The sequence below is a fragment of the Anolis carolinensis genome, chromosome 5 (genome assembly GCF_035594765.1).
Source record: "Anolis carolinensis isolate JA03-04 chromosome 5, rAnoCar3.1.pri, whole genome shotgun sequence".
Taxonomy (NCBI): Eukaryota; Metazoa; Chordata; class Lepidosauria; order Squamata; family Dactyloidae; genus Anolis; species Anolis carolinensis.
In genome coordinates this window covers 24,359,529-24,378,295 of record NC_085845.1, presented here as the reverse complement: position 1 = coordinate 24,378,295, position 18,767 = coordinate 24,359,529, and the positions used below count along the sequence as shown (strand labels likewise).

The following is an 18,767-nucleotide window of genomic DNA, read 5'->3' as shown; positions in this document are numbered from 1 at the left end:
TTACCACCCATGGCTTGAGGTTCTGGGTTTTAGCCTGCCACTTTTGGACTCTCGCTTGCTGAGGTGTTCCTGCAAGTATCTCTGTAGAACTTAGAAAACTATTTCTTCATTTAAAGCGTCGATGTGCTGCTGATATCCGAACAGAGGATGGGACGGAGAAGCCACTGTCTTGGTCCTTTTATTATTGGCTGCTACTTCAATACTGTGTTAGGAATTGTGGGAGTTGAAGTCCAAAACACCTGGAGGGAGGGCGGAAGTGTGCCGAGGCCTGGTGCAGGTGCGGCCTCCGATGCATTGGGGGCGAGCGAGGCGCTGCTTGGTGGTCTCTTGGGGGACGGGGCAGGCCTTGCATCACACATGCTGACACCCCGGTGCCGTGACGGAAGAGGGCCCCGCCTTGCCCTGCCGCATCGGCCTCCTCCCTCCCTCCCTCCTTCCTTTCTCGCCGCCTCAGCCTGACATGCCCCCGCCTGCCTCTCCCACGTGACCTGTGGAGGTTGGGAGGGCGAGGTTGGTTCCTTTGGAAGAAAAAAAAAGCCCCATCCGGGACTACCATTCCCAGAAGGCGCCGCTCTCATCTCCTCCCGCCCTCTCTTCCGGCCCTTCCTCGCGCACGCTCCGAACTGCCCAAACGGCCGCCGCCTCCACGTGACGCCAGGGCAGCCAATCAGCTTCGAACCTGACTCCTTCCCCCCTCCCCTCCGCGCTTGGGCGAGCAGAGCGATCTAAGATGGCGACGGTGGAACCGGTGAGTGTTCTCGCCCGCGTTGCTTTGCTTCGCTTTCCCCCCCTTTCACTTTTTACCCTCCCAACCCGTTTTGGGTCCTTTAAAGAAATCTTGACATGCCTCGTAATGATGAAAGGCGGTGGGAGGGGGGAAGGATCCTGAGGAGAGAGAGCGAGTGAGTGTGTGGCGCGCGCATGTACGGCAAGCGAAAGGGGCCGGCGTGCGCGAGGGGCGAGGCGCTTCGCGGGAAGGAATAGGGAGGGGAGGGGGTGAGGAGGAGGAGGCCGGGTGGGTTTTTATTATCGGAGCGCGCGAGGGATTGTGGCGTCACAACCTGGGCGGGGGCGGCGAGGGGAGGGGTCGCGTGGCGAGAGCGGGGAGGAGAGAGGCAGGCCTCACAGGCCACTCGCTATGGCCTTTCTATAGATTGGCCCATCTCTTCTCTCGCCTACTTTGAGAGCCGACCCCTTCCCATGCTTATAAGTATAGTATAGCTCTAGATATCAATTAACATTGGGGAGCTGTGCGACCCAGGCCCATCTCTGCCCCTCCTAATCCCCCTTTCCTTTTGTTTTTGAGGCCCACACCACTCATCATTCTCCATTGGAGCCGAGGGAGCTTCTCAGGCCTTCGCCTTTCTCCTTATTTCTACTTTTGAGGGGGGACTACTTAACATTCATATTACAGATATTAGTTAACACAAGCCCATGTTGCTGTAGTCTCCTCTAGTGCATGTCTTTGCTTTTCTATCTCCCACCTCTCATCCCTTTTCTTCTATTTAAGAGGCCCGCTAGTTTGAAGGGCCACCACTCAGCATTACTTCAGTATAAAGGTATTAACCCCATAGCCATATAGGCTGAGGGGAGCCTGCTTTGGGGCTTGTCTGGTTTTTGTTCATTTCTGTTCTTCTGCTTAGAAGACCCAATAGTTTGAGGAACGGCCACTCACGATTTATTCAGTATAAAGATTAGATATTAGCCCCTCATCCATACAGGTTGGGGGATCTGCATAAAATACCCAATAGTTGGAGGGATGACCACTCACCATTACTTCAGTATAAAGATATAGATATTAGTCCCACATCAATACAGGCTGAAGACAGCCTACTCTGGAGCTTGTCTGGCTTTTGCTCGTTTCTTCTGCCTAAAAGACCAAATAGTTTGAGGGCCAACCACTCACCATTAGTTCAGTATAAAGATAAAGGTATTAACCTCACATCGGTATAGGCTGTAGGGAGCCTGCCCTAGTGTTTGTCTAGCTTTTGCTCATTTCTTCTGCTTAGAAGACCCAATAGTTTGAGGGACAACCAAAGATATAGATATTATAGTATAATATAGCATATATTATAGTATAAAGATATAGATATTAGCCCCACATCCATATAGGCTGAGGAGAGCCTGCTCTGGGGCTTGTCTGGCTTTTACTCATTTCTTCTACTTAAAAGACCAAGTAGTTTGAGGAACGACCCGTCACAATTCTTACACACATATATATCAGTGGTCCACATTATTATATGCAAAAGAGGAACCATCTATCTCTTCCACTTATGACGCCTAGTTGTTTGAAGGGCAACCATTCACCACCCTATATATATTAAATCCACATCCTTATTGGCAAAGGGGAACTTCCTCTAGGGATTGTCTGGTCTTTTCTCATTTGTTTTCTTCTACTTTAAGATGCTCAGTAGTTTGAAGGCTGGCCAGTCCATTCGCTATATATTATAAAATTGATATTGGAACACATCATTACAGGCCAAGAAGATCTTCTTTTGGGGTTTCCATGTCCTTTCATGTTGTTTTGCCCCCACATCCTTTTTCTTCTGCTTGCCAGGTACAAGAGTATCCAGAGACATTATCTTCCTTTTCTTATTTTTCCCGTCTTTTCCCCAACTTTTCAGTGTGGTCTAAGTAAACCTATTCATCACCTGGATTGTGATAGTTTTTCCTTATCTTAAAAATCAACTTGCTTCCCCCCCCCCCCACACACACACACCTTTTTTAGCATCATCAGTTATTTTGGTTTCTTCTTGCTTTTCCTTCAGTCTCCAGTAAAATACTTGTGACCATGGGGCACTCTTTGGGATCTGAGGTGAAAAACGACCATTCAGATTTTCCTGATCTAATCTAAATTCTGTTTTTTGAATAGTATCTTGGATCTGCCCAGTTTCCACAGTTGACAAAAAGATTGGCCTTTACCAAAGCTGCCTGCATGCTGTCATTTTAGACTTAGTAGATATGCTGTACCCTCCAGCTGTGCCCCATTCTTGTGAACCAAGGGTCATTTAAATTATTACTTATAAAACATTTTCTTTTTCCTGTGAAGTATCCTAATATACAACTGGAGGCTGGGGTTCTGAGAATTTTCAGCTATTTTAGCGTTAAATAGCAATGTTTCATTCATATAGACACTGAGGGTTGCTGGGTTGTAGCATGTGTTCATTATGGCTTCCTGCCACATTCTTTAGGAAAATGTCACATTCTATTTCAATCATAATTTTGCAGAGTAGGCATAGTTTTAAAACGTAGTTTTCCTTGGTTTGCATATGTTTCTGAATACATAGGGATTTTCATAAGGATAAAAGAAAGTGTATGGATTGATTAATTACTGCTAGTTATAGTCTTAAAGCTTTCCAGTACTCCCCGTGTTAACCAACTCCACATTTTGTCAGTTTTGTCAATTTATAAAGCAAGTGTGGGTGGATACAAGACTCTTGCCTCAAAATACTAAATTTATAATCTATTACTCATCATGATTAAAAAATATTCTGGGCTATTTAATGTAGTAATGGTAAGTATTAGCTCTGTAATGCCCTGTTGTAATTTCTTTCATTTAAAGTGTGGTAATTTGTTGATTTGCATTAATGCTTATACAGAAGAAAGATACAGAAATGTAATCATGCTGTGCTATACCATGAAATGATAGTTTAAAGCATCAGATCATCTAATAACAACCAAATACATTTTCTAAAGTGCTTAAAATTTCAGTACTATACAGCTATACTAACTTTTTCAGAGGAATTGTTTCACTGTTCCAAAGGTATATTACTGTATTTCTTCAATTGTAAGATACCATTGATTGTAATTTCAGTACCACCTTAACCAATAAAAATAGATGATACATCTACAATTGTAAGACCCACCCCATTTTGAGAGATGTTTATGAAGGAAAAAGTGTGTCTTAGAATTAAAAAAATAAAGTATTTTAAAAGTTTGAAACTGATACTACCATGATGTCTTCTTGAAAAATACAGTAGAGTCTCACTTATCCAACACTCGCTTATCCAACGTTCTGGAACATCCAACGCATTTTTGTAGTCAATGTTTTCAATACATCGTGATATTTTGGTGCTAAATTCGTAAATACCATAATTACTACATAGCATTACTGTATATTGAACTACTTTTTCTGTCAAATTTGTTGTATAACATGTTTTGGTGTTTTATTTGTAAAATCATAACCTAAATTGATGTTTAATAGACTTTTCCTTGATCCCTCCTTATTATCCAACATATTCGCTTATCCAACGTTCTGCCGGCCTGTTTATGTTGGATAAGTGAGACTCTACTGTAAGTCATATAAAAAAGGCCTTATTTTTAAGACTATATAAACATTTGTTCTGATTATTTCCTTGACACATAGGGTAAGTACGAAATGTTGACTTCAGCTTGTGGTATCTAACAAGGATGTGTCAACACTAATTTCATTGCTGCTTGGATTCATAGTTGAAGGTGTGATTATTTTAATGTGGATCATTGACACATCATTTACTTAAAGAACAGTGTGATTAAATCTTGTAACTACAAATAATGATGCACGTAATAAAACTGAGTTGCTAGGTAATCTAACTCAGAGAATTTTAAAATTGATGATTTAAATTTTATTACCAAGTACTTGGAACAGAATTTTCAACTTTAGTCTGCTTGAGAGACAAGAAAATGCTACATTGCTGCTTCCTTCCCAAAGCAATGTGAAGAGACCTAGACAAATCCCTGATTCCTAATAAAAGAGTTTGAATTCTGAATTTTTATTTAAATTCACCTGAAATCCTTTGATCTCTTTTCTGTCTATCTGTGATTGTGTATGGATCATCTGACCCTTCACATGAATTCTTTCTGCTGACACAAGATCATAATCATAACAAGTACTATATATGCTATAAAGATTTGGAAATGTTAGTTCCTTTTGCGAGGAGAATTTTTTTCAGCATGTTGTAAATAAGTTGTATTTGCACAGTTATGAATAATCACTTATTTTATTTATGTAGGAAACCACTTCTAATCCTCAAACTTCAGAAGAAGAGAAAACTGAAACACCAGCAAGTCAGGAGGTAGTCAGTCCTGAACCATATATTAAGCATCCATTACAAAACAGGTGAGGCATGTGTCCTCTTGAATAGTATAATGGCATGTTATAAAATTGAAAACACTCATAGATTGTTTGTGCTTCATGCAAATTTGATTTGCAAGTTACGCATTCCTTATCCAAAATGCTTAGAACTAGAACTGTTTTGGAATGCCTGTATAACAAGATATCTTGGAGATGGGACAAATGTCTAAATATGAAATTCATTTATGTTCCGTATACACCTTATACACATAATCTGAAAGTCATTTTATAGATAGAATTTTAAAGATTTGGTGTATGAAACAAAATTTGTATAATTGAACCATCAGAAAGCAAAGGTGTCCCTATCTCATTGGACAGTTTGGCATATTTTGGAATTCCAGATAAAGGATGCTCAACTTGTCTCACAAATCTACATTTTTGTGTTAATATAGTAAATAATATACCCACCTTTCATTTCATATTGTGAGCTTGTTAGGCATCATTGTTAACCTCTGAAGTGCAATATTGTGATTGATGAATATTTCCTTTTAAAGAAGTTATCTGCTGAATAACAATCCTCCATTTTGCAAATAGTACTAGATTGGTTCCTTTCCAGGGAGTTTTTTATGTAGGCTTCTGCACCAGCATTTAATCCTGAATGTTACTAAAATCTTTAAATGTTCTTTATCTCTTTATCAAGCTGGCTGTTGCTTATTGCTTTTAAATATTTAAACTTTATTTGTACCCCACCGCCAGATAAAGAAATAAAATACTTTTCCTTTAGTGTATATGTGTGTGCGCATGCACAAAAATGGGTTAAAATAACTAGCTAAAATCATCTCTATAGTGAGAACTATAGATTTCAAACCAATCAAGCAAAGTTCCAAATAAATGTTAACTACCATACTATTCTTTTAAACCTAATGCATAATCAAATTAGTAAGAAATAAGGGAAAATTCTTACTCAGTATTTTATTCCATGCATAACCTTTCCTTCAGGTGCTTTGTTTTCCATTTGACTCTTTGAATATCATAGCAAGATAATAGTTTGCACAATATCCAGTAGTACTTTGTCAAATGTTATCAAAAAGCAGAGCATATGGGTAGCCATCCATCTCCCCATGTTTAACTTCCTCAGATGCCTTTGAATATTAAGTCCATTCCACATTTAAGTGTGTGGAAATTAGTTGGTAGAAATATACTCCTCATTCACTTTCCCCAGAGATGGTCCCTCTAGTTCCCCTTACCTCCCAATGTTAGTATAAGAGATGTGATGCTGGAGAAATTGTATCCTGAGAAATTGGGATAGCTACATTTTGTAATCAGTGTTCCAGTCCTGCAAATTGTTTTCACCCAGTTTTTGATTTTTGTCAGCATCACACCCTTTAGCAGAATCTTACAACTCTATGTAACATGTTCAGATGGCCTTGAGGGTATACCATAGATAGGAGGGAGCAGAGAAGTCTGGTTTCATGAGTTCACCTCCACAGCCCTAAATATGGACCCAGCCATTTATATGAATTTATCAATTATCAATATGGCATGGCATGGCACTGGCAATTGTCTTTTTGAGAATTAGAACACAATTGTGCAGTAATTCTATATTTTAGAATGTTCACCTCCCAATTTTGGGGGGGAAGTGACAAGATGAAGAACATGTGGCCCAGATGTTATGATTCTTTTTTTAAAAAAAATAATTTTTATTGAATTCAACATTTATCAGGATTGTGACACTTGTAACATCAGGGTAGGAAGCGAGTGGGGGACAAAAGAAACCAAAACCAGCTACATTTGAGCAACTGCCTTGCTCACCCTTGAAATACATGAAAAAGGGAAAACAAATGGTATTTGCGTTTGTGTTAAAAAAAACTACTAAACATATGTTGCTTTTTAGTTTTTCTTACATCAATTCAATTTTCTGTCTTGCTTTTACCACTTCCTTCTTTTGCATTGTTGAAATTAACTGACATTTTTGAGATACTGTATATGTAAAAATTTAACTCATTGTTAAGTCAACAAGGTTTTTTGGGGGGAGGGATTATGACTTGTGGATAAGTCATGGATCATTTTATGGAGAAGGGAAAGCACCAAAGCCATCTTGAAGCCAGCCACCCCTAGCCACTTTATTTCCCTACCTAGTCATTCAGAATGGCCAGAAGCTGTGCCATGACAGAGAGAGTAGAGGGTACTTGTGATCCTTTTAAGATTTTGACAAGATTTATTATGGTCTTGTCTTTTACCATTCTCAGGAAAGTGTGTGGTTCCTTTTTTTTTTTTTTTTTTTGATAAAAATTAAGGTACAGTACCGTACTCAGTCAACCCAGGATTTTTAAAGTTGATTTTTGACTAAGATTTTTAGACTTGAATAGATATGATAGGTTGTATCTGGAAATAACTAAAGATGTGCGTGTCATTTAACAAAATGGCTCCAACAGACTTGTTTTTAGTTAGATCTCCTTTCTGTACTCAGATCAGCATTACCTCAAATGGAAAAATGCTAAACTCTACAGACTACAGTCCCCAAGGCTGTTATTGAAGTTCACAACCTGCCCATGCCCTGAGAAATTTCTTTAATAGAAAAATGTTCTTCACCTAGACCTGTAGTTTGGGGAGAGGGGTGGTCCTGACTTCCAGTCCCTTCTGACATGAAACTGGATAATACGAATTTGGAAAAAAAATAGTCTATGGATCTTACAGTTCCTCACCACCGGCATAGATAAATATTATTCATGGTTATTTTAACATTTGGCTGGTTTATGTGTTACGTATAGTGCTGTATTGCATTTCCAAGAGTATCTTAAAGTAATATATACCATATTTCTTCCATCCTAAGAAGCCATCAATTTTAAGATGCACACTAATTTAAGTACCACCAACAGGAAAAAGATATATATAGAGAGAGATGAGAGAGAGTACCTGTAATTCTAAGACACACCCCATTTTTAGAGTTTTGTATGGGAGGAAAAAGTGTTGTCTTAGAATGATAGAAATACAGTTTTATTAGTGTAATAAGGAATGCCTTAAGAAAGTGTATAATTTGTATAATGTTATTTGATACCATGACACAGTAGGATGTTTTTGTTTAAGTGCATCCTGTGAAGGTTTCCCTAAAGCAGTATCCTCATTCAAAGGAGCACATCCATAGCCGCCATGTATGCCAAGCCTTTCATTTTAAAATCTGTAGCCAGGCCAGCTCTTTAGTTGGAAGGAGTGGTGATGACTGAGGCTCATCTACACTGCAGTTTAATATCACTTTAACTGTTATGTCCCAGTGCTATGAAATTCTGGATGTTGTAGTTTGGTAAAGTGCCAGCTCTCTTTGGCAGAGAAGACCTTGTAAAACTACAGCTCCCTTGGTTCGATAGCATCGAACCATAGAAGTTAAATTGTTGGCATACTTCATTAGTGCAGATGCACCTTGAATCCATCACCCCCACTGGAGTGCTTTACTATTCTCACAGGCTCTGTATCTGCAGCACTTGATTTTGACTCAGGGATGCTAATTTGCAATACAGCATCTATATTGGTAGGCATGGAAGTTTACCTCCTACATGTCTTGCCACTAAATCAGCTGTGGCAGAGATGTTTTGTTAAGTACATGTTGAGATTCTATGTTTCAAACATCTCCCTCAAAGGAGATTGAATCGGTATTTATAATCTTTTCTCCTATTTTGCCTTAGTCATTATGTCTAAATATAAATATAGGTTGACAGTCATGTTTCTTCCTCTAGTTGTCAGTGCTGGCATATACAATTTCAGTAGCACATTGGGAGATCTGAAAATTAAGTTGGGGGCTTTCCTTGATTTTTCTTTTCCCTTTTCAGATTACTTCAGTGCTCTGTGCCTTTAAGTCTTCATCTTTAAATATATAATTGGTTGTACGGTACTGCACTATACCTAACTGATTTTTTTTTTCAGGTGGGCGCTCTGGTTCTTTAAAAATGACAAAAGTAAAACCTGGCAAGCAAATCTTCGTCTGATCTCAAAGTTTGATACTGTTGAAGATTTTTGGGCGTAAGTGCCACTATTATTAGTTGCTAAAGGTCATATTTTGCCTTATAGTGTATTACTGTGCAGCATTTTAAAATCACTGTTTAAAAAACTATATACACCAGTTTCGGAGACCATGTGGAAAGTTTCACATTACATTTTTAAAAACTAAATTGAAGTTTGATTTTTTTTTCTCCTTTTCTGTTCATCATTCAGAATGATTTAAGGAAACGGGAGGGAACTAAATAAGTTGAATGAAAAGGTTTCCCCGAGAAACAGAGAAAACAACTGGGCTGGCACTTCAGTTTTTAAAGTTAATATATAAAGTTTAATTTAGGGTCCTTGTGGATACGAAGAAATGCAGGGGATCATGCCTCAGTATTAAATTGCAACCGTAAATATGCACACATCAGTGTTCATATCCCTATTGCTGCTATTTAGTAATATTGTGCGCAATGATCTGTAGTCTGTGGAAATTGCAGCTCTAAAGGCTGCAGGTCCAGGGAGCACCCTGTTCTATCTTTTGATTTGGCTAGCCCCCCCCCCCCTTTTTTTTAGTAGCATAGTTTTTTAAATATAGGGATGTGTTTATATTCAGAAAGTAGTTAAGATGATATCATATATCTTCTGTTTTAGATTTTTTCCATATCTCTTTACTTTATAGAGTTTACGGCAATTCACTTCCTTAAGAGTATTTTGTGTCTTTCCAAACAGGTTGTATAACCATATCCAGCTTTCTAGTAACTTAATGCCTGGTTGTGACTATTCACTCTTTAAGGTAGGTAAAGAATGTTGGCTGGTTGGGTTTTACCATTTCAGAGTTTAGGAATGGAGGGGAGGGACAGTCACTCCAGAAGAAAGTACCTGAAATTGGTATCTAAATTACAGCATGGTGCAAACTGTTGACCTATTGCTTTGGACAGAGTTGCCTTCCCTGTCCGAAGCATAGCTCTTTAATTCTGAAACAGATACGAAATTTAAATGACAACTTACACTAAACACAGATTAACTAAGGTTGCTATTTGGAATTAGTATGACAATTACCTTAAATGCCTCGTCTTGTTACTCAGTGTCACTTTTTCATTCTCTAAATGAAATTATTTAATCTAGTCAGTCTCCAAACTTCCAGAACGTTTGGAAAGATTTTTCAATACCGTGGCTCATAAACTAATATTCAGAAGAGAATAGTTCTTTGTGGTATATCCATCCCTCAAGTTACGAACAAGATAGGTTCTGTAGGTTTGTTCTTAAGTTGAATCTGTAGGTTGGAACAGGTACATTTTTAAGTGTAACTCCATCTAAATGTACATATATATTTAGCTTTGGATATCATTGAAGAGTGGTGTTTTGCTGTCTGTGCATCAGTTCAGAACATTTCACCTCACTTTCTGTTTTTCTTGTGGAAACAAGGATTGGTGATAAAGCTTTAGTGGAGACACATTTTCCCCATGATAACTCTTTCAGGGGTGAATTTCCCTTCCTGGGGTAGATTTTCCTCACTTCCTGTTGTCTCACCCCCATTCTTAACTATTAGTCATTTGTAGGTCAGATGTTTGTAACTTGGGGACTGAATATGTATATGAGTAATATATTGAAATTATGAGGATTATTAGACTTCTAACTGATACTTTAAATTAAGCTGTGCTTGATTTTTCAACATACAGATTGTTACATATTCAGATTTCATTTTTTTTAGGATGGTATTGAGCCCATGTGGGAAGATGAGAAAAATAAACGAGGAGGACGATGGCTTATTACACTAAACAAACAGCAGAGACGAAGTGACCTTGATCGCTTCTGGCTAGAGACAGTGAGTATTTTGTGGTGTTTGTCTAGTAGTCAAATGTGAGAAAGGAGTTGTTTTTCTTCTGTAATTCTAATGGGTGAACATAATAACTGTACCATTTATTGATGAAAGCTTGCTTAGTATGTCAAAAGGAGTGGCGATCCATTGATGCAGCAAACCTTTGAGACTTTTAAAGCTTATTTGATTCTGGAATGTTCTTGAGTAGGAAAGGTTGATTCTGTATCTCACACTTCTGGATATGGGTAGAGGAACTGCAATTAAGAAATAGGGAGACAACTTAAGGGCATAATACACTGCATCTGAATGAGCATATTATAGAATAGAGATGGGATTCTCTCATGGTCAAGAGATGGGCACAGGACAATTCTCCAGTTACTGTTGGGCTCAACTCTGTGATTTACCGAACATAGCCAAGAGGGAGAAATTCTTTAGGTTGTTGTTCAGCAATACTGGAAGGCAAAATAATCCTTAGGGGTTATGTGTAAGCAGTGCACAGGACCAATTCCCAGAAATGACTGAGTTAAAATTCTTTATACGTTTTTATTCACACACCTCTATATATTCACTTAAATCCACCCATTTTCACTGCCTACAGTGATTACTTTAGCCATAGTAAATTTTATCACTTGCGGTTAATACTGTCCTTTGCTTGGCTTGCCCATATATGGATCCTTTGTTGATTTGGGATCCAGCTGAGTAGGGTTTCTTTCTAATGGTATTCCCAACAAAGGGATGTGGGAGGAGCCTCTTCTCAGCAACATTCAAGCGTTGTGAAGATTTGGAAACCTTATATGGTTATCAGGTGGTCTCATCTGTTTCTCAAAATACATCAATATTTTAGAGCACAGCCAAGGATCTGAGGACTGTTGTAAGAGACAATGGCTGTAAAGAAAGTTATATGCTCACATTTTTTTCTGTTTACTTTGTTAGGAAAAAAAATCCTATATCTTAATAACTAATTATATAGAGTACTTGCTGTCTTTAGCTGGATGGCATTGGAGTGTGTGAATGGCCTAAATAAGGGATGGTTTTTAACCTTGAAAATGGCTACTTGTACTCCAGAAGCCTTGAGCATTTCAGCTGACATTTTAGGCCATGGGGCAATGGATCACTGTGCTGGCTCAGCCCTTTCCATATTGACAATATAATACTCCATTCAACTAGGTTTGTAACATTTGCTTTTGAATATCTGAACATTGGAAGTTTGGATTTGAATGACATTGGTTCCTTAAAAATTCCAGAGCTGTCTCATTTCTAATACAGTGGTTGGACGCTGTGGTGAAACAGAATTTGCTCCAAGGCAAGAAGGAAATAATGCAGGTCCTCTAGAGTAGAATGTGTTCAGGTGATTGATGAGAGTGGGAATCTCCCATTCTGATCAGGTTAGGAGATAAGAGATGCTTCTGGTTTCCATTTGGTTCTTTTCGTGGTGCCAGCTGTGACCTGGAAACCGATTTAACAATTTCTTATGCAGTTTATCGTTCTTGCTGGAGCAAACGGATTTAAACCTGGCCCATGTATCAGATATATGCATATACAATGTGGCTTACAGGGATTGTTAAATGGTGGCTTGAAATTTTCAGCTAGTCCAGAATCCTACTGTCCAGGGACATACCAGTAGCCTCTTCCTGTGACAATTATGCTGACTTCCGATTGACATCCAGATTCAAATTCAGGTCTTCTGTATCCATGAGTTCAGCATACAAAGATTCAATAAACCATGACGTAAAGATATTCCCAAAAGGCAAACCTTGATTTTGCCATGCACTGTGCACTACACTTGTATGTAGGCATACCCATCTGTAGCCTTCCCAACCATTTTGCCTGAGGCTCTCTCTAGCAATAATTTGAATTGTTCCACGTTTTATACAATGGACACCCATTTTGCTACACAATTATATATCATGGGATTTGTGCATCCACAGATTTTGTTATTCTGCATCTAACCTTAGCAGATGCTGAGGTCCCACTGTATGGATCATTCCTTTTCAAGTTTTTTATGACCGCTGAGTGCATTTCCGAGTATATGAAAAAAGATAATAACAACAACAACAACTTTATTCTTAAAACCCGCCACCATCTCCCAGAAGGGACTCAGGGCAGCTTACATGGGGACCAAGCCCAGCAATACACAAGAATTTCAAAGTTACATAATTAAAAACATATAACAAATAAAACAATATAATTAAAACAGTTAAAAAACCAGAAAGTAAAACATCATAAAATACAGCAATTAACATCACAACCTGTGCTGGAAAAAGTGGGCATGTTCAGATACGAGAGGAAAGGGCAAGGCTTGTGCAAAGCTTTGATATTGGTTTATAAACACTGCTCTTTATGTTATGTGGGGCAGACACTGTTTAGGTGTCTCCAAGACTAGGAGAGGAAAGGAAAAGGGGAAGAACCTACCAATTGCCCCAAGTTTATGGAACAGCCTCTGATCCGGTTCAAAGCCATAATGGTTTTTAGTGATTTCTCGGTACCATCCAAATTGACATGTTTGTTTGTGGAATTTTGTATGACCCATTTTTAAATATTTGTAATTCATTCTGCAGGATTCTGTTAAAATATTTTGACAGGAAGACACATACGTATTTAAAACAATATTACCCCCTTCCTTGTGTTTGATGTATTTGCTTTACCTTCGCCTCTCACAATGAGGCAGAAAGAGCAATGGTGATACTCGGTCTTCCAGACAAAAATCTCTTCTACCCCTCCAGTTGGAGAAACATTATTTGTCCTCTGTCACAGTTTAGAGAATGTATTTACAAATTATGGGACTTTGGTTGAGATAAAGGAATTTTAAAGGGGTAACTATAAAACGGTTTCAATTTGTGTGAACCCTATACAAAGATCAATCACGCAGAGACTCTAATTATGCAATTTCCCAGCCCAGCCCAAGTAATGTATGTACAGCTCTCACCGTAGACAGTATACATGAGTAACCAAACAGTATACATGAGTAAAGTACTACCTGAATTGACACACCTTCCTCCTAAACTTACAATCCTCCATGAGACCAATTCATGGTGTTAATTTTGATCTGTACTTACTGGGGTCAAACGTTTTGTGGAAGAAAGCTTTGTCACATACAAGCCCCTGAGAGGTTTGTAATTTGGTACTGAATCCTTGCTTTAGATTGGTCGTTCTAAGTAGTTAAGGAAGCAGCTATTAGAAGCAGGAACTTTTTGTAGTGGATAAGAAATAGTAACCGAAAAAGCAGAGTTAAGCCTCTCCATTACGTAGTAATAACTTGCTTCTGCTTGCTTAATTTCACTTGTTTACTTTTTTCCCCACTTTTATAGCTGCTGTGCCTTATTGGAGAGTCCTTTGATGACTACAGTGATGATGTATGTGGCGCTGTTGTTAATGTTAGAGCTAAGGGCGATAAAATAGCAATATGGACTACTGAATGTGAAAACAGGGATGCTGTTACACATATAGGGTAAGTCATATTAATTAGTTACACAGTAAAAGTATGTCTCTTCAGGCCATCTATCAGCTCTTTAGTTTCACAGAGTTTTCTTAGGCATAGAACATATAGAGGTCGTTTGCCATTGCCTTTTTCATAATATAGCTTATAGCACCTGGTATTCCATATTGTGGCCTTTAGTGCGACCTTCACACAATTAGTTCTGATGTCATAATAAATCATGATGGGAACAAACTGCAGCAAGTCTTGGGTTTGTATCCCCCCCCCCAAAAACAGCCATGACATAAAGTTTTTTAAAAAATTAGCCACAAGCTATTTCATTCAATTCCCACACCATAATCTTACATTCCAATTGATTTTAGAATAATATTTTTTCTAGGGATGCTATTCAGAACTATAAAGAAATTAATTTGCCTTGCATACAGTAATGGTCCACTTCTGGACTTGTACATTAGCTGTCATTATTTTCATGGAAAGTGTATGATAAACAGTTGTCAAGCCATTAAACTGTCTTCATTATGCTGAAATGAAATGTTTGATTCACTAATAAACTCTAAGCTAAATATCATAGTTGTCAGGAATCAGATACTATTTGGCTACAAGTCCAAGAATGCTTATCTGAAACGCAAGTAGAATTTCTTGCTGAACACAGTGGAACCTCTTGCTGATAGTTTTGTATATAGTATTGCACTGTTAGGCTTGGAGCTGCATGCTATTTTAAGCATACTGCTAACTTTTCCTTTTAAAATCCCATTGTAAAAGCAGTATTTTAAAAATCCTATTGTGAAAACAGTTGACCAGAAACTTGATGTTTTTACTGTAACACATTTTTCAGTGTCTACTTCCCGAAACCCTGTTAAAAATTAAGTATTTAGTACAGTGCTGTGTTATAGCTGTGGTTTGTCTATTGAACAAGCATACATTGCCAAAGGCAGCCGTCTTTAATTTTTTGGACTCACATTAAACCTACATATACAAAATATATAAGAAGGACGAGAGCAGAGAAGATGATATGCTGATAGGTCTGCAAAAAATGAGGTTTTTTTTCCCAAACCTGTCTAAATACCTCTGCTCACTAAATATTTTCCCTTTTACATAACTGTTCAAGGGGCGGTATTCTATCCTCTTTTTGCCAACAAATACTTCCTGCCTTTCTTGTTAAATACCCTAGCCAAAATATAAAATTATATTAAGAGTTTGTGTTTTTAGTTTGGATATGAGTATTTTATGGACCATGTATCGTTATGATTTTTATAAAGCAAGGGAGAGCCAAAGTTAGGTCTGATCTGGTGGGCACTGACTGATTTCTGTGAGATCAGGAAGGATTTCTGACTTTTGGCTGTTTATTAGCAAGAGAACAACTTCCTAGTTCGTCCTTAGATATCCAGGACTGTGGCTTTTGTGTGGAATGACTAGGATTTCTATTTACTTGTGATATATTAAACAAGTTCCTGTGTTCAGAAATCTCTAATTTGAAGTGTAGGTTTTTGCAGTACAGAATTTTAGGATTGCATCCAAGCAAATAAGATTTTTTTGCCTGTATCTATTATATATGACAGGAAAGGATTGATAATAGGCTAAAAAATAAGATGATGTAATTCAGCATGTGATGTTGGTTATTTAGATTAGGTTGTATCAGTAACGATAATATTTTTAAAATGTATATGAATGCCTGTTTATGAACATAGTGTGCTACTGTTTTCCTCAGAAAAATGCTGCTTAAATTAATGGGTTTTTTTGTGTGTTTTTCGCCCCCAGGAGAGTATACAAGGAAAGGTTAGGACTTCCTCCAAAGATAGTGATTGGTTATCAGTCCCATGCTGACACAGCTACTAAAAGCGGTTCCACCACTAAAAATAGGTTTGTTGTTTAAGAAGACACCTTCAGAGTATTTCATAGGAGACTGCGTCAAGCAATCGAGATTTGGGAGCTGAACCAAAGCCTCTATAAAAGCAGAGTGGACTGCATTTAATTCTGATTTCCATCTAAATGTTGCTAAATTTGTGAGTCTTATTTGCTTTTGTCTTGTACGTCTGTTTTTTTTTTCTCTCTTCCCATTTTTTTGGCTGAAGTAACTTTTATTCATCAATCAGAGAATTTCAGTACAACATTTGCCCCCTGAATCTATGAAAGGTCTCCCAGCCCACTCTGTGATGCTTCTTAGGAGAGTAATTATTATATGGAAAGAATACCTGAAAACAGTGCCATTTCTACAGGGGAATAAACTGCTACTTTTTTTTTCATCTTTGCATTGTATGCAATAACATGTTTTGTTGGTTTGGAAGAAAAGTATGATGCATACATTTTTCTAGCAAATCTTTCTTTATACAGCATTGTCATTGCTGTAACGGAATGCTGATGGCTGCTAGATTTAATTTATTTGTTTCCCTTTCTGATAACATTAGTGATATTCTGATTTCAGTTCTTGCTCATGTAACATTGGTGAAGGATCTGGGAATATGACAAAAGATTTAATAAACATTAATTTTGTGCATTCTTTGGTAATTATTTTGTAACATCAAAGCTTTGCTACAAGTTTCATGCATTTCAAGTCAAATCAGTGATATGTTTGTGTGATTTCCTGAAGATAATTGTGGATTTTTAAAAAATGTAACACCATAATTACATTCCTTACTAGAAATAGTATTCCTGTTTTTTGTATCTTATGCTGTATTTTAACACTTTGTATTCCTTAGGTTATATTTTGCTTTGGTTTAAGAGCGGCTCAAATAGAAAAGCAGTCCCATTCATATTAAGACAGTGTACAAAACTGTAAATAAAATGTGTACAGTGAATTGTCTTTTAGACAAGTAGATTTTGTCCTTTTATTTCATTACACTGATGTGTTTTGTACTACTCCTGACAAGAAAGTCTCTGTTGTGGCTTCTGTTGTAGTGTATCTTCCAGAAGCAGTTAAGTCTTAATCTACAGATGAATTCAGGCTGTGCTAATTTTAATAAATCTTAGATAGCATTATCTTCAAATGGAATCTCATTACTGTGATTATATCTTAAATTAATATGTTCACTTAAATGTTCAGTGTGTCTTATTGTTGCCTGGTCAGACTATTAAGAAATTGAATGGCATAATTAGAAACTGGCCTACCATTACGTTATCAAATTTAGAACTACTGAAATTTGTATGTGAAGAAAATGAGTTGGTTGTGCATTTAGCTTGCAGAATCACAGACTTTCTGTCCTTGTAAATTTTTGCCCGGATTCTAGCAGGTTAATTTAAGTAGCCATTTAAAGGCAGTCTCCTGGAAAATTAGCATGTCCAAAGCCAAAGTATGTGGGTTAAAAGCCAGTGTTGTGTAGTGCTTTGAGCGCTGGACTACAAGAAGCAGGGTTCAAATCCCTGCTCATCTTTGGGCAAGTCACATTTTCTTAGAGGAGGGTAATAGCAAACCCTCTTTGAGCAAATCTTGCCAAGAAAATCCCGTGATAGGCTTGCATTAGGATCGCCAAAAGTCAGAAACAACTTTGAAGGCACACTACAATGATATAACTGGACAGAGTGGCCCTAATTCAGTTGAATGGTAGAATCCAATTAATCCCAGAAGAGATTTTAAGATGGCCTGAATCTGAAAGTTTGGTTTTGAAAGTTGCCACCAAGAAGAGCGTACTTCTGTTCACTTGTAGAACCCTCCACACACCCTTTTACATCAACATTAAATGTCTCAGTAAAAGGTTTTGGCCAGATTGTTAGCTTTATACTTTGGTTCCTGCAGGCTATAGAGCATGAACCCAAATAGCTTTTTATATGAACACTGAAACTATATTTTTACAGTAAATTCCCCCCTCCCTCAACAATAAATGGAATAGTCCTTGTATTAAGGTGAATGCAGTCTGTAGTACTTCTAATTCAGTTGAAGACATCAAAATAACTGATCAATGAGATCTTATCTGACATTGCTCTGTCAAAACTGATATTTTTCTTTATTCTGGTTTATGCAAAACCATTTTGAATTCATAGTCTTGCAAATGACCAGTGTAATATGTTTAATTAAGCATTGAAATATTGTGCCTACCGGATTTTGGTTGAGTGATAAAAAAGAGGTGACAGCCATGGCTTGCTATTGTCTTTATGCTGTCTTTTGACACAGTTTTTGTATATTATAGAACCTAGTTGGAGATTGTTTCACCTTTCACTTAGACTTCCAAAGTATTGGTACAAATGTAGAAATATGGATGTATTCACTGCTGTAAATGTTTGTATTAATATGTTTTACTTCCATATTTTGTTACTTCAGAATGCTTCATAAATCATTGTAGAGCTTTCTTAGTAAGTTGACTACTGTCATTGCTAGTAAACGTGATACAGAGTGTAGAAATATCTATAAACAGTATTAGAGAGAGGTATGCAATGTTGATTAGCAGTTGTTTCTAATTTGGATTGGACTGCAAGGGTGGCACACTTACAGGCCCCTTCCATTATAGTACCAATCTGCTTGATTTTCTTAACTCTCAAGAGTTGGCACAGGT

The 18,767-nt window shown here is 37.7% G+C and overlaps 1 protein-coding gene across 2 annotated transcripts; it reads left to right on the top strand.

Moving 5' to 3' along the window:
* The first annotated feature begins 593 nt into the window (after positions 1-593).
* Positions 594-17,267, top strand: eif4e (eukaryotic translation initiation factor 4E). 2 transcript variants are annotated; one of them, XM_003225527.3, is made up of 7 exons: positions 594-748; positions 4,992-5,098; positions 8,972-9,067; positions 9,758-9,821; positions 10,740-10,853; positions 14,156-14,295; positions 16,042-17,267. In XM_003225527.3, exons 1-7 carry the CDS (start codon positions 731-733, stop codon positions 16,154-16,156), a joined length of 654 nt encoding a protein of 217 aa, XP_003225575.1. In that variant the 5' UTR covers positions 594-730; the 3' UTR covers positions 16,157-17,267. The 2 variants fall into 2 exon arrangements, with proteins under 2 accessions (XP_003225575.1, XP_062838354.1); XM_062982284.1 differs by lacking the exon at positions 594-748 and adding an exon at positions 2,730-3,514.
* Positions 17,268-18,767: the final 1,500 nt, after the last annotated feature.